Source organism: Furipterus horrens, unplaced genomic scaffold, assembly GCF_987537825.1.
Source record: "Furipterus horrens unplaced genomic scaffold, mFurHor1.1.pri manual_scaffold_10, whole genome shotgun sequence".
In the NCBI taxonomy this organism is placed as follows: domain Eukaryota; kingdom Metazoa; phylum Chordata; class Mammalia; order Chiroptera; family Furipteridae; genus Furipterus; species Furipterus horrens.
The window spans coordinates 67,455,543-67,471,613 of NW_028327180.1; the positions used below are offsets into that span (position 1 = coordinate 67,455,543).

At 37.7% G+C, this 16,071-nt stretch overlaps 1 protein-coding gene across 2 annotated transcripts in view; it reads right to left on the reverse strand.

The window, feature by feature from the left end:
- The window catches only part of SPINK5 (serine peptidase inhibitor Kazal type 5), a 74,251-nt gene that overhangs the window by 10,106 nt on the left and 48,074 nt on the right, over positions 1–16,071 (reverse strand). The window contains exons 20-32 of one of the 2 annotated variants that reach the window (XM_090288060.1): positions 15,421–15,548; positions 14,721–14,784; positions 11,680–11,807; positions 9,764–9,860; positions 8,195–8,322; positions 7,425–7,497; positions 6,166–6,293; positions 5,924–6,002; positions 3,704–3,831; positions 2,916–2,985; positions 2,144–2,233; positions 1,909–2,036; positions 990–1,089 (exon numbers count right to left, since the gene is read on the reverse strand). In XM_090288060.1, the coding sequence (XP_090144186.1) occupies positions 990–1,089; positions 1,909–2,036; positions 2,144–2,233; positions 2,916–2,985; positions 3,704–3,831; positions 5,924–6,002; positions 6,166–6,293; positions 7,425–7,497; positions 8,195–8,322; positions 9,764–9,860; positions 11,680–11,807; positions 14,721–14,784; positions 15,421–15,548 (1,341 nt within the window). Of the gene's footprint in view, positions 1–989; positions 1,090–1,908; positions 2,037–2,143; positions 2,234–2,915; positions 2,986–3,703; positions 3,835–5,923; positions 6,003–6,165; positions 6,294–7,424; positions 7,498–8,194; positions 8,323–9,763; positions 9,861–11,679; positions 11,808–14,720; positions 14,785–15,420; positions 15,549–16,071 lie in introns of both variants that reach the window. The other variant, XM_090288059.1, reaches the window with a different exon arrangement.

A 16,071-nucleotide genomic window follows, 5' to 3' on the forward strand; every position in this document is an offset into this window, starting at 1 on the left:
AAATGGGGAAATATTGGTCAAAGAGTATAAACTTTCAGTTATAACATAAATAAGTTCTGGTGATCCAATGTACAGCAGGGTGATTATAGCTATTAATACTGTATTATATACCTGAAAGTTGCTCAGTGAGTAGATCTTAAATGTTTTACCTTAAAAAAGGAAATGGTAATTATGTAAGATAATGATGGTGTTAGGTAGTGCTTTGGTAGTAATAATTTTGCAAAATACATGTGTATCAAATTAATGCACTGTACACCTTAAACTCACACACTATTGTATGCCATATCTCAATAAAGCTGGGAAAAAAGAACAGATTTCGTGAATAGCTCTTCTCCTTGTTTAGGGCACCCTGGTGTTGTGCCTAATTTAGTAGATGTATGCAATTAGTACATATTGCAATAGTGCAATTCATCTATTATCCTACATGAATTGGGCAAATAATTAGGTAAAATTCATATTAAAAACTCTCTTCTTTTTTTCTGACTAAGTGGGAAAATCTCCCTTTTAGGGCCCAATTTGAGATTGCACTTTGAACATATACTGCATGCTCTAATATCCCCTTTCCTTCCTTATGGTCCTGACCTTGGCCACGCTCTAAAAAAGCAATCTGATTAGGCTAATTTACATGAAAGTATACACTACTGATGGCCATCAGGTTACATTTTAAAGAAAAATATTAACTCTGGTGAATTTCGCCAGTGGGACAGTGCTCAGCATGGCACTCCAGGCTACTGGGGAAGGGATTTGGTTAGTTATCATTATTTTTAATTAATGTATTGTTGTCCTATTACAGTTGTCTCATTTTTCCGCCATTGCCCTCCCCTGCCCTGCCCCCCCCCGCCCCTCTCCCACAGTCAGTCCCTATCCTGTTGTCTGTGTTCTTTCCCAGGCCTGTCTATGGAAATGCAATTTATAGAGGCAACAGCCCCCACCCTCCACAATAAGCACATTAAGTTAATAAGTAGCTTTTCAGAAAAAGTCAGTCTTACCAGAGAAGAATTGGGGGGATATGGACTGTCTTCCTCTTCGGAAGACCTAGGTTGGGATGGGTTTTCTTGGAGTGTTGCTCTTTCCAAAGCTTCTTTTTGACTAAAGAAGAAAATAAAAAGTAATTTAAAGTTATATCCACAAAGACTAGCTCCTATAACTTCCAGTAGAAAGTTAAACAATTTTGATAAAATATAATGGAACCACAGGACTTCTATGTTTGAAACATATAACACAGAGAGTGACCAGGGTGACATGTTAAGAAAAGTACACAGTTGGGCTCAGGTTCAGAACTCTCATATCTTAATAGCTGTGTGATCTTAAACAATTTGCTTCAATTCCTCGAGCTTTGATTTTTCTGGAACATACAAAAGGCTGGTATTGGTAATTTCTTCCTCAAAGAACATTCTGTGAAGAGCTAAATGAATACCGATGATGATGATGATGTTTGTGATTATTGACATCATCATTATCTATCATGTCCATTGGTCCCCAAATATCGTTGTTCACCAGAATAACCTAGATACCCTTTCTCAAAAACAAATTCCTTAGCCCTGGAGATTGACTTCATATATTTTGGGGTGGAAAAATCCATATTTAAAAAAAAAAATAAAAGGCTACTCTGTTGAGTCTGATCTAGTTTTGGAAAAAAAATCTGAAATAATTTCTTATAACTATAATACTGAGAGTTGAAAAACAATTCTTTTAAAGTGACAACTAATAAACATCATGGTCGGATCTTACATCTGGATCTCCTGTCTCCCAATCCAAGCATTCCTTCTCCTCTACCAGGCACTGTCAAGTTACGGGCCTTGACTAAAAATTTATTTCTGCTCCATGAGCACACCTTTATTTAAACAGCAGTTTCTAAAAATGCAGTTCCCTGACAGACTGAAGGGATGACGGGATCCTCTTACTCACAAGATAGTTCTGCACATGTAACACTTGTTTTTATATAACTTCCCATCAGCACTGCGCACGGGGTCATTCTCCCGAGTGCATATGAGCTCGTCATTCCTCACGTACTGCCGGAAGTCACTGCACTCATCCTAGAAAACGAGAAAGGAGAAGTGAACATGACTCTTTGCTGTCTTGGCTTGGTGGTTTTCTCAAACTTGGTTTCAGGAGGTTCTCTCTTGGCTCTGGGCTCACTCACTTCAATTATCTGGGCAACAGAGGCCGAGGAATGCCCAGACTGCCCCAAATTTCCATTGTCCGACCCTTTCGGAACTTCTCTGCATTGGTCCTGGAAATGCAGGGAAACATAAAACAATACTTGATAGACTGTCTTGTCTCCCTCACCCTTTCCTTCCATCCTTCCTATCCCCCATTTTCCTCAAAGGATACTTTCACAGTGATCTAGCTCTACAAATGCAGTTGATTATCACTGTTAAAGGAATGAATGATGATGTCTTCCTTGCAGTTTTGAAAAGCAAACAAAAAAGGCAGCATCATGCATGCACATTATTGATTTGCTGATGCTGAGAAAATCATCTGAAGAAAGCAGGAAAAAAAAAGACATCAAAGGAGAAGCAAGAGGGGAGGCTTTGAGGTTAGTTTATATTACCCAAATTGTTAAAATCAATGTCAACAAGCCACCTGAACCCTCATTTCATATTTAGTGTCAGATATAAGCATGCAGGGGAGGTGGTAAAGGATTTTACCCTTTATTTTTCAATGCACATTTCTCCCAAGAGGAGACACTACAGCAATAATTGATACACTGTAAGAGAATTCCCTACAAAATTGAGAAAAACATTAAACCTCAAAGCCAGAAAAAAAAAAATCTTTTTATACCCAAAGTGACAATATGAGCAAAATCAATTTTCTTTGAGGCAAAATATTAGCAATTTCATCATCCCAAAACAAGTGGAATTCAAGATCTGAGGATGAAAAGTAAAATAGCTTCATATCTCTTAAGAAATAACCTTTGCATCACTTGAAGGCTTGTTCTGTGATTTTTCTTCATTCCTTTTTCTTTCACTGGCTTCTCGCTCACTGTAGAATAAAAAAAGATAGGGGACTTTTTCCAGAGTTACTGAAATTTTTTAAACCAAATAATTCTCCAGTTCTAAACATTAACAAATCTAACACTTTTTTAAACTAATGAGTTCGTTTGTTGGAATTTTCATATTTGTGGCAATGCTATTAGCTTCCTAAATTCAATTACTATTCAGTTACTGTCAGAATGATATGATCCTATAGCAGAGTCTATTGATGGCTTTCACATAGTGTCTTCATTTCTCGTTTTTATAAAAGTACATCTAAAGTCTCTAGTATTGATTGTTTATATACAGTTTAAGTGTTTTAAAGTTTATAAACATTTTTACATATTATCTCCTTAAATTCCTCTAAAAACTATTGTGAAATTATCATTCCCTTTACATATAGGAGGAGCTGAGAGTCTCTGTTCAGTGAACTGGCTTATCCTGTATTACTTACCTGATAAGCGTCCTCTTTGAAAGTCAATAATGTGGACACAATCCAATAGCTACCCCCACATCCCACATGCTCCAGGTATAATTATGCTGCTCCACATCAAAATAAACATTTCTTGTGAAAGTGCTTTAAAAACTTACTGTCCTGTTGCCAAGTGAGGAGTTATTATTATATTTGTAATGTGTGATGCCAATTGCCTGATGTTTTAAATTTAGAGGAACTGTTTTTTTGCCAACATGCACAACGTATCAGACTTATCAATAAGCCCCTCACGTACAAGATGCTCTGACACATGGCGCACTTGTTGACATGCATCTTGCCATCTGGGCCCTGCACTGGGCTGTTTTCCATGGTGCAGGGGAGCCTTCCATCTCTCACCATGCTCCGGAATTCATGACACCGATCCTGCTGGCAGGAGCAGAAGAGGGTGTTAATACAAGAATCTGGTCTGAAGAACTGAAAACAGGATTGGTTGGAAAGATCCAAACTCAAAACATTTGAGGGGAAATAATAATCTAGAGAAAATGAAATTTGAGAGATAGAATGTGTTTCAAAGGTGCTTCATTCAGTATCTTCTCATAATCCTTCCCATGGCTTCCCTTTCCAATAAATATCTTGCCCCAATGGAATGTAACTACCTCCTAAGGCAGCCCATACCAGTTTTACAGTTTTCTAGAGGGCTGAGCCCCAAACCTGTCTCTCTACAACTGTACTTACTACTCTACACAGAAAAATCCCTGGAAAGAAACTAAAAGATGCTCTCTGGGCAAAACATACTAATATATAAACTTTTAGCTTTGTTCCTCAATAACAATTTTAAAAAGTTTTAAGTCAAATCTGTATCGTATGCCAGGCACTTGGTTGTGTGCTCTAACAGATTTCCTTCAGTTGTCATAAAAGCCCTGTAGGATAAACATTCATTATCACCATTTTACAGATAAGAAAAATAAGGCTTGCAGAGGCCAAGTAACTGAAGTCAGTGTTGGATTTGTGATCAGAAACCCATTCACAAGCAGGCTATTCTTTTCTTCATTGCTTTTACCTGGCAGAGAATGAAAACCCTTATACACTTGTGAGAAGATGGAGCTGTCTTTTTGGTTCATTGAAAAATAAAAACCTTAAAAAGAAGCCAGTGGAACTGAGTCCACAGAATCTGGCCTATATTGAAAGCTTTGGACATCTACAGAAGTTTGTTTTGAACTTCTGTTAACCTGAAGAGCCAAAGTAGAGGAGTGGGGAGATTACCTTAAAAATAGTAATTTAGATTATAGTTATCTTCCTTTCTTTAAATTGTGATGCCCCTAAACAACTCTAAACCCACTTTTTCTGAGCATTTAAAAAAATTCTCTGGAATTCGGTATCTAATTAACATATTAAGTCTCACAGCTATCATTTAGAAGTTACTAGAATGATTTCCTTTTCCAGGTGCCCAACATACCAAATGCATACATATTTATAATAGCATTCATCTTCCTGTATTGCAACCTTTGCTCTATGGGTGCAATCCTCGGATCATCTATTTATTATCTGTCTATAGTTAACTTCTCTGAGTTGTCCTGAACTGTAAAATTTAAACACCACCACACACTGCATAGATTTGGGGAAGTTTTGATTAGGGTGATGCAAATGCTTTGTAAAGCTTATTTCATTTTGCATGTATAGACAAGACCACAGTTCCTTTTCTTTTGCCACAGGCACACAGTATCAGGACATTTTTAATATATACCTATATAGAGAGCATGTTTTGTTTGCCATTCATACTTTAAGTAGATAATAAATAATGAAAAAATTGAGCAAGATTACAAATAGAATAAATGGCCAGTAGATATCATTTGAAGTTTTACAATACAGCTTTTTCACATAACTATTCATCTACCAAAATGCATAACATGTATCCCCAACGTATTTTTTTAGTGATAATTACTATTAGTGTTTCACTTTGTTTATTCAGAATAGTCCTAATGAAAAGCTGCCTCATTAATGGGAAAATCTTCCTAGGGAAATTTCATTCTTTTACTTTTCCAATTGGAGTTCATAGATAGTTAGAAGAGATTGTGCTGTGACATATTCTATGTGTTGGTGTTGTCGAGCATTGAATATCATGTGTTAAAGCCCCAAATTGAACACAAGATGGCACTGTAGTGCCAAGTCAAGAATTTATCATCCTGAGCTCACACGAGGTAATGTTTGTAATTTTGGTATCTATTTGCTTGGTTAGTTTGGTTTTGCTTTTGTTTTAAAATTTCAGGAAAGAAATTCACTTGATAACAACAATAATTTGACAATTGTCACTGGTCCTCCAAATATGTGGTGATTGCATCGAAGTTTGCTCTTAGGTCATTGGTTTGCTTGCTATTTCTTTGAAAGATCTGGCCATGTCTTTCTTGTTTACCATTATTATATCCAAATGACTGCAACAGAGTAGGCATTTCATAAATATTTGTTGGATAAATTAACCATACAAACCACCATCCAGATTTAACTATTAACATGTCACCTGGTTCTCATTGTTCCTTCCTCCTGCGTTTTGCCTGCCATCCTCCTCTTTCTTTTTTTTTTCAGCTGCTTCCCTTTCCCTGGAAGAAAAAAATGGAAGGAGACATTTCAACCAAAGTGAACAAACACTTCATTAATCACTAGATCTGTCTTTTAAAAAAATGTCATTTTCTCAAACTGGTGAGAAATGATCATTATACTTTAAGGCTCACAATTGAAGGCCCATTTTTGAAAAATACTCACAGTTTTTCCTTACACATAATGCACTTATTGTCATGTGTGTTGCCATCTGGACCACGGGTAGAGTCACTTTCTCGGGTGCAGGGAAGTTTCCCATTTTTCATTTGGCTTCTAAACTCGTCACACTTATCCTGAAAGGAAGGAAAGATTACATTAGAAATGGCTGTTTTCACACAGTATTTGGGCTTGAAAAATCTGAAGATTTGGCAGCTCTCTCTCTGGTGCATGCCCTGCCTTTCCTTATTCCCTTCCTTTAGACATGTGTTCCTTGCCCCGCTCTATCTCCAAAGCTCCAAGGGCCTTATTTAATTATTCATTTGCCTTTGTAACTTGTTTCCTGAGCCTGCACAGCTCAGCGGGCTCACTTCTTCCACAGCTCACATCTTCTACCTCTGTGACTTTTTAAATAAACTTTCACTTGTATTTGAAAAAAAAAAAAAGAAAATCTGAAGATTTTGACTCAAGAGTCAGGCAGCCACTTGACCTTGCTGTGGGAGGCAGTACATTGAAGACTTCCACAGCCTAATTCCTGGAACATGTAAATATATTGGCTTACACAGCAAGAAGGAGTTAAGATCAAAGTTGGGATTAAGGTTGTTCATCAGCTGACTGACCTTAAAATGGAAAGATTATTCTGTCTCATCTGGGTGGACTCAAGGCAATCACAAAGGCTCTTATACATGAAATAGGGGAGGCAGGAGAATCAGTGTCAGTGTGGCACGAAAGAGGTTCAGATGGTCATTGCTGAGTTTAGATGGCCACAAGCAAAGGAATGCAGGTAGCCTCTAGAAGTTGGAATGGGCAAAGAAACAGAGCCTCCACAAAGGAATGCAGTCCTGCTCACACCTTGTTTTTAACTTAAGGGGACCCAGTTTGGACTTCTGAACTCTCTCTCTCTATATATATATGATAATAAATTTGTGTTGTTTTAAGCCACTGTTGATATTAATTTGTTACAGCAATTGAATGTCCTTTTACCTGTCCATAAAATAATTTTAAAAATATCATATTTGACAGGGTATAGAAAATTAAATAAACTACTGTTCATAGAAGTGCTTTGTAAAATGTAAGACTGAAAGATTTCCACTTGGGGTTAAATTTCCACACTGAACAAGTTACCAGTGATATTTACATTAATGATGGCTTTGGATCTAAGGGCAAGATCTTGGTTGGCAACATTGACACTCCCTTATCATGTTTTTGATAGTCAAGGGTTGACTTGCAGAAAGACCAGTCATTCTGACACCTAGTTAATGCCTCACCTTTCCTGATGCTGATGCAGTCTCATTTGCTCTGTTGCCAGAATATGTATTTGTTCCACCTGCTTCTCTTTCCCTAGAAGAGAAAAGAGTCAATAGTCATCTTGTTAACATGTACTCAGGTTTCAAAGGACCCTTCAAGTTCATGTATCCTAAACCTGTTCCTTCACAGAGACTCTCTCTGCATATCTCCATAATAGACAGTCAGCTCAGTTATTAAGAAGCTCCCTCATCCCAGGTAGATATATCAACTCAAGTAATTTCAAGGTGCCCTTAATGTGTATTCAAATCTATCTTCCTATAACTTCCATCCTTTAGTCTTATTTCACATTCTCAGGACAACATAGAATAAGCCTGATGAATCCATTACATCTTCCTGATAGTAATCTTTCAGATATTTAAGCAAGTTTCTGGTCTCCAAGTCCAGCTTCCTCAGTTATTTGACCTTTATATGATAAGCTACAGTTTTAAATTCCCCACTAACTCACCATTCTACTTCCTTGATTTGTAGAGAAACGATATTATAATATTATTTCTTAAAGTATGGAGCACAAGATAGAAAAAAGACAAGTGAACCAGAAAGTACCTTAGGAGCATATGTTTTTTAAACCTCTTACCATTGCTTAGTGGAAGCAAGAGAAAGAGATAATATTTGGGAATTAATAGAAAGAGTAATTTTCATGGAGTGAGCCCTAAGTAAATGAGAAATAGCCGTTCATTCAAGAGGACTATGTGGCTGTCTTTTAGACAAGCTTGTTGAGAGAAGTACTTACAGTATCTCTTTACACATGGAACACTTGTTGTTGTACATTTTGCCACTAGCATCACGTACAGGATCACTCTCCCGCGTACAGCTGAGTTTCCCATTGTTCATATTTCCCCGAAACTCAGCACATTGGTCCTAACAAGGTAGAAGAGAGCAGGCCTTCTGGATTACTTGGTCTGTTGTATTGTTAATTAATTTGCTGATACTTTGAGTAGAAAAGTTCTTGTCTACCTTCTCCTACAAGGAATATAACACCCAGGATTGCTACCTACTGGGAAATGGGGACTGGAATCACCCGTATTCTAAGAGGTCAGCTGTCCTGTCTAATAATGCTGCTTATAAGGTTCCATACAGGGAAATGATAAAGCTGGCTGCAATTTAATAGCATAGGTTAAGCGCCAGCCAACTGCACAACCCGAAGGACTAATCTGTCCTGTTACCTGTTCTTATATAAAGTTTCACATATAAAATTTGAAACATCCTCATTCATTCATATATCTATATCGCTGCTTTCCCACCAATGGCAGAGTTGAATAGTTACAATAGAGAGCACATGACCCACAAGGCCTAAAATATTTGCTATCTGGACTTTTACCATAAATAAATAGATTGTTGACCTCTGTTGTGGATTGCAGGGAGAAAGAAATGCTGGGAGAAAGCACAAAGTTGTGCAAAATGCCAAGAAAGGCTTGAGAAAATTATGGAGAAAACAGACCAAGGGTTTTTCAAAACATCTATTACTTGAGAATGAGAACTCAGCCCCCTAAAGGAGAAAAAAAGGGAAAAACAGAAAGGCTAGAATTTATCAAAGGCAAATATTGGGCCAGAGTCAGATCTGGAAGCAAAGAGATGGTCTTGATAGCCCAAGACCATAAGAAGAACAATAAGGTAGCTGTAATCTCATGAAATTGTGTTCACATGCTCAAGTAGTGAGCTTGCATGTAACATTGCCATGCTGACATTTAAAAATATCTTCAGAAAAGTGCTAAACACGTGCCTGAATTATTTGGCATTATCCCCATAAGAGTACTGCTTAATCAGGAACATGAGTTCAGTGAGATGAACTAACTTGTCGAATGCTTCCCAAGTCCTAAGTGAAAGGGTCAGGGTCATACCACAAATTATCTGACTCCAAAACCTATGCTCTTTCATTATATTATGCTTCCTTGGAGCAACAGAGTATGTCTCAACAGTGACTCAATTCAGGGAAACAGAGAATGATAAAGGAAAATGGAGAGCATGTGATGCTGATGTGGAATACCTCCACACTTATCCCACTTACCCTCCTGGCATTGATTATGGATGTGATAGCTAGACCACAGAAAGAGAAGCCAGGAGACTGGGACAAGGTCATCGTGTTAATTATTCCAGGTTTAAAGAAGTCAAAATAAGCCTTAGGGACACTAGCAATTGCTGAGGAACTACCCTACAGGTTTAAGAGGACAACCCTCTGTTCTTCCAAGGCACTTCCAACTCAGCACCACCCATGCTCACCTTGCACCATCATAGGCTATGCCAGGGGCCAACTGTCAAAGAGATGAGCCTACTCTGGTGATGAAATTAGAGGTGCTCTCACCTTAGCTTTCCCTCCTCCACCACTGCTTGAACCAGACTCTGTAGCAGTTCTGTGATTGTCCTGTTCTTTTCTCTTTCTTTCTTCATCTTCTTTCTGGCTGGAAATTTGAAAGTGGGAGGTAGGGAATAATCGATTACAGAGAGCAGAGTGGATGTCTATAAGTTTCTTATCATTTGGTCGAGTTAGATTGGCACAGAATTCACCAGTACTTATTGAACATCTACTCTGTTGCAGGCCCTCTTTGAAAATAAAAAAGAGGAAATACATGGAGTCCTTTTGCCTGGAAGAGCCCATGCTGCAGTAGAAGGAAATCATTATTTACAAGTCACAAGCAAGATCAGGTGAGCAATTAATTAGCATTTCGTGAAGGCTCACTGCGAGTATCCAGGTATTTCTCTCAAATACCTCATACTTATGAGGTTCAAAAATAACTATCTTCTCTACCAAATGTGTTCTCCCTCCTGGATTCTCAGCCTCTCGTGAAGAACAAAACACCGGAGTCCCCTCTAACGGCTCCCTCTCCTTCAGCTTGGGTAGCTGTTGCCATATAATGCTGATTTCACCTTCATGATGCCTCCCACGTTGATCCACTCACCTTCCACTCTATTTCACTTACTTTATACTGGGTCTCTGCAAATCCACCCCCCACCTGTAGCATTCTTAATTTTTGTCCCTCCTTTCTCTTATTCTCCTTTTTACTGCTCACATATGAATCTTCCTAAAAGAAACATATTTATGCCACTTCCTCTTCTACCTCGGAAATTTCAGCAGCTTTCCACACTATATAGGATTGACTTCAAAATCCTTGATCTGGCATTCAAAGCTGGAGAAGTGGTTAAGTTCTAACTAAGTTAATTAAGTTAAACCTTACTGCACATACAACAGTTTCCTTCATTTTAGATTTTTACCTATGCTGTTCCCCTCTTTCCTCTCATTCCTTCCAGTACTGTACACAATAAAGTCCAGTTCTATTCCTCCATAGAACTATTAACCTTCCCTTCCCTGAAGGAGAATAATGCATTGTCTACATCATTTTTCTTTTCTTTTTAAAAATTTTTTTGATTTATTTATTGTTTTTTTTATTACAGTTGTCCCACTTTTCCCCCCATTGCTCCCCCCACACACAGCCCACCCCCTCTCCCACAGTCAGTCCCCACCCTGTTGTCCGTGTCCATGGGTTATTTATACTAGTTCCTTTACTAGACCCTTCCCCTACTTACCCCCTTTATCTTCCCCCCTCCCCTGTAACTATTAGTCTGTTCCTTGTTTACACGACTCTGGTTTATTTTTGCTTGTTTGTTTGTGTTGTTCATTAGTTTCCCATATTAGGTGATATCATATGGTATCATTTTTCATTTAGCAATCTCCCGTTGTATTAACTAATGCCCATGTCTAATCTCTAGTGAACTATATGACTTCTAGGAAGACTCTTTCATTCATACTTGTGTAATCATTAAAAACATTATACACTGCAGATGTTCAGTAAATGACTGTTGAACAACAAATACTTTAGTTGTGTTTCCAAACGTTGTGTAAAGAGCTATTTTTCATTTCCTGAAAATGTGGTATTTTTAGAAATGTAGGCAGAGGAGTTAGATTGCTATTAAAAATCAGTGTGTTTTCTTCCCAATGGTAATTACAAAATAATCCAGAGAAGGAATCCAACTGACAGCAAAGGACTTTTATCAAGAAAGATGTTGCCAGCTACTGATAGGCTCTACCCCAGAACTACTGGAGAAAGTACTAAGGGTCTAATACATGCCCGTTTCTAGAATTACAAATCTTCTATGCTTTAGAGATAAGCATTTGTTGCTTCCACATGCAAGGAAAGGACAAACACAATATTTGCTGCCTTCCCAGCTCTTTGCCTCCCCAACTCTGTTGACCCACATCAGGGGCTTTCCTGGTGCACTCACAAGACTGCTTTACACATGGCACACTTGTTCCCGTGCGTCTTGCCATCTGGTCCGCGCACAGGATCATTTTCTCGTGTGCAGAAAAGATTTCCATTTTGCAAAAGGCTCCGAAATTCGCCGCACATATCCTAAGTGGAGGGAAAAAGGCAAGAGCTTGGGTATTTTCTTGGAAATGACTTTGTTGGGTTCCTACTAAGTGCTTCCTGGAAAAAAGAGAAAATGACCTAAGGATTCTTTTTTTTTTTTCCTGGCAATTGTTTCATTCAATTCCTACTAAACACATAGGACTTATAAGGCGGTTTATTTTTCTTTTTCCTTGAGATTTAGCAGCCTAAATTCAGACTGAACCTGCAGTCACAAATAAACAACAATCTTTTAATAAACTGGGTTCTCTGAGGACTTGTCACATCTCTTACTCGATGTCTTATTGTCCATCTCTGTTATAATGGAAAATCAAAAAAATCAGGTTTAGATAGAACTTCAAAGTTTATCTGGTGCAATCATCCTTATATAATTCAATCCCCTTTATAACATGCTTGCCAAGAAGTTATCTAATTTGCACAGGAACACTTGCAGTAAAAGAGGTCCATTATCCCCACACACAATTTAATTCCAAAATGTCTACTATATAGTTCTCACAAATTAGCCACAGTGCTACTCTGGGGTGGGTGCTATCTTAGAAAATAATACAGCCTATAGGATCCCTGCTTTTAGGGTTTGATTTTTTCCAAGATATCATTGCAATTAGGATGAATATATTCCTTCAGACCAGTAAGCAAAATCAAATATTTCATTTCCCTCAGAAAAACTGAGAATATTTTCCTTCTTCCACATGAGAGTCTTTCAGATAATTGGAGAAAGCTTTCTTGTCCTCCTGTAATTCCTTATGTTCTCCTCCAAAAGCTAAACATCCCCAGATACCTCAGTCATTCTGTTTCAATCTGCACAATTTCTCATTCTGAATTCTTCCCCTTTCCTAAAGAATTTAACATAATATTGCAGGTATATCTGGACAAGCACTAACATGTTACTTATATTCCAATCTGCCATCAAGAGACTTCAGATTGGGGGCAAGAGGGTCTTCTCTATGCCTCAGTTACCTCATCTATAAAATGGAAGTAATAATATTATATTACACTTGGCTAAAATAATAAAGGCCGATGTGCATTGGGTACTCATTATATGTCCTGGATTGTTATGAGAATAATGTGAGGTAATACATGTTTATATATCTACAATGACTAACATATAGGAAGTATTCAGTAAATGATAGCTCCAGAGTTCTATGAGGAATGGATAGAGAATAAGCAAATCACTTAAGATTATAGAGTTAATTACTAGTAGCAATTAGGATTAAATTTATGAAATTTTATCTGTTTTATTTGTTTGTATCTTTCAGTTCAAACTGAAAGTGAGGGAAAAAAATGAGTTTTTCTATAAGAAGGGAAAGAGTCTAGTCAAGGAACTAGTATAAATGACCCATGGACACGGACAACGGGGTGGGGACTGACTGTGGGAGAAGGGGTCGGTGGGGTGGAGGGAAGCAATAGGGGAAAAAATGGGACAACTGTAATTGAAAAACAATAAAAAGAAAGAAAATGAAAAAAATTTAAAAAAAAAACACGCTAGTTTTTCTCCTAGCTCACTGCCAGATTTCCTAACTGCTCATGGTTAGCAAAAGAAATATGATATGAGAGGACAGTTAGTTGGTAGTAGCTAATATGAAATCAGAAATCACCTCATTCTGAAGAATCTTCTTTTACAGATGTTAAAAAGTGAGTTATATGAGTAACTCATATTTTTAAATTCACACTCACAATTGTGGGAAATAAAATTGTAAACAAAACCAATCACACAGAATTCCAAGTGTGATGCTTTTGTTTATAAATTATTTTTAATTTCAATAGTTTTTGATGGGGGCAAGGAAATGACCATAAATTAGGAAAAATCTACCTGGAATCGTCTTTTTGAAATCAAGAAAATATTATTTGGGGAAGTGGCTTTTCTGTTTTTCCCCAAAATGCTTGCACCAGAAATATTTAAAGGTAAAGCAAGAAACACACCATTTAAAACCACATAGTATGTTAGAAATAATGCTAGATTGGTGTCAGCACATCTAGGCTTGAATTCCATTGTTTCTACTTTTTATTTGTGAACTATGAAGACATAAATTCTGATATCAGCATTCCCACTATCTTTCTAAGCAAGTTCTTTTTTGTCTCTGTTTTAAATCTTCATTTAAAAATATAGGCCCTGGCTGCTGTGACTCAGTGGATTGAGCACTGGCCTGCGAGCCAATTGTCGCTGGTTCGATTCCCAGTCAGTGCACATGATTCGGTTGCACGTCAGGTCCCCAGTTGGGGGCACAGGTGAGAGGTAACCACACAGTGACGTTGCTCTCCCTCTCTTTCTCCTTTCCCCTCTCTCTAGAAATAAACAAATAAACAAAACAAAAAACAAATAAATAAATAAAGTATAAAAATAAAAAAATAAAAAATAAAAAGGAATGGGTCCTGGCTGAGTAGCTAAGTTGATTAGAGTTGTCCAGATAAACCAAGGTTAAGGGTTCAATCCATGATCAAGGCACAGGCAAGAATAAACCAATGAATGAATAACTAAGTAGAAAAACAAATTGATATTTTTCTCTCTCTCAAATCAATCAATAATTAAAAATAAATAAATTAGGAATGAAGTAAATCAGGGTTTTGCAAGTAAAACTATGGCCTGTGAGGAAAACCTGGCTCACAATCTTTTTTTTAAAATAAATTTTTGTTGGAACACATCCACACCCATTTGTTCGCGTGTTATCTATGACTGTTTTAGAGCTACCACAGCAGACTGTAAAGTATTTGTGAAAGAGACGGAATAGCCACAACTTCAAATATCTACTATCTGGCCCTTTAAGAAAATTTTGTCAACCTCTGGACTAAATGAACCTTGTGTTCTCTCAATAGGCCTTCAGTAATTTCATGAATTCCTTTTAAAGAAAAATTGCAAAGCCTCATCCTTTCTTTTTGGTATGAACATTCCAGGACAATTACCTTTTCAGCGGCTCTCTTCACTTTTGTTCTGGATTCAGCTGCTTTTTCTTTTGCTTCTTGCTGGCTGTAAGAGAGAGAAGGAGAAGAATCATTCCTGGTACTCAGTACTTATTATCCTGAAGGGGAAATCTCTCTAAATAGAACTATCCCACTACTTCCATCCTCCATGTAGAAAGTCAAATGCACTCCCTCCATAATATTCTTCTTGCTTTAAGTGTCACTTAAAAAATAAGACATACATGCCATAGCATGCCAGTAAATAAACTTTCACTACAATATTCCTTTTGAGAAACAAAGATACTATCCTTCTTCCCATAATTCAGCTAGAATACTTAAAAACAGTGACTAGATGTTAACAAATTTTAATTTGTTGGGTCCAATGATTACATCTTTGGAGTATTAATGACCACATGTACGCAGAGAACAGAAATCCCAGCTGTTTTATGCCATAACTCTGAGGAATTTCTCCTGAGCACATGGTCCTCCCTTGATGGTAAGTCAAGTACTTTTCAGAACACTGAGGACATGACAAAGAACATGCAAACTATATAGCTTTATAATAGGAACCTCCCAAACTCAATGCAAAGATAGCCAGCTATTTCTATCTCCTATGGAAAACCTTCAATATTGTCTCTGTTGCCGGCCCCAGAAGAAGAGATCTTCTCCACTCTGGAGTAGCAGTGGCTAAAGCTCCACTCACAAGAAGGCCTCACACATGGAGCAGGTGTTGCCGTGCATTTTCCCATCTGGGCCCTCGATGGGGTCGTTCTCCCTGGTGCAGGGAAGTCGTCCGTTCCTCACGTACTTACGATATTCATTGCACAGCTCCTGCCAAATGAGGGAGGGTTTACGAATCAGGTAACTAAGTATTAGAAAGCTCCTCCCATATTATCCCTTTGAAAATGATGATATAATGCCCCAAAACATACAAAACATAATGGATGCAAGGCAGAAGGTTGATATTAGCCAAGATGCTTCTCAGTTTGCTGTGACATAACTCATTAGAAAAATTTCAATTCAATGCAAATATTATTCTCTGCTTGGCACTACAATAGATATAAAGAATAATTTTTTGTTCCTTTTGTAAGGAAATTTGGGGTAGGCAAAATAATAGCTCCCAACCTCCAAATTTGCATTAAGGACCTGTAAATATGCATATATCACCTTGCAGGCCAAAGGGACTTCGCAGATGTGATTAAAGATGGGGAAATTGAGATGGGAGGATTATCCTGGAAAATTTTAGTGTGCCCAATGCAATCACAAAGGTCAGCCCTTAAAACTGGATGAGACAGATGAGATAGTAAGAGGGATGTGTGACTACAGAAGAACAGTCAGAGATGCAATGTCGTTG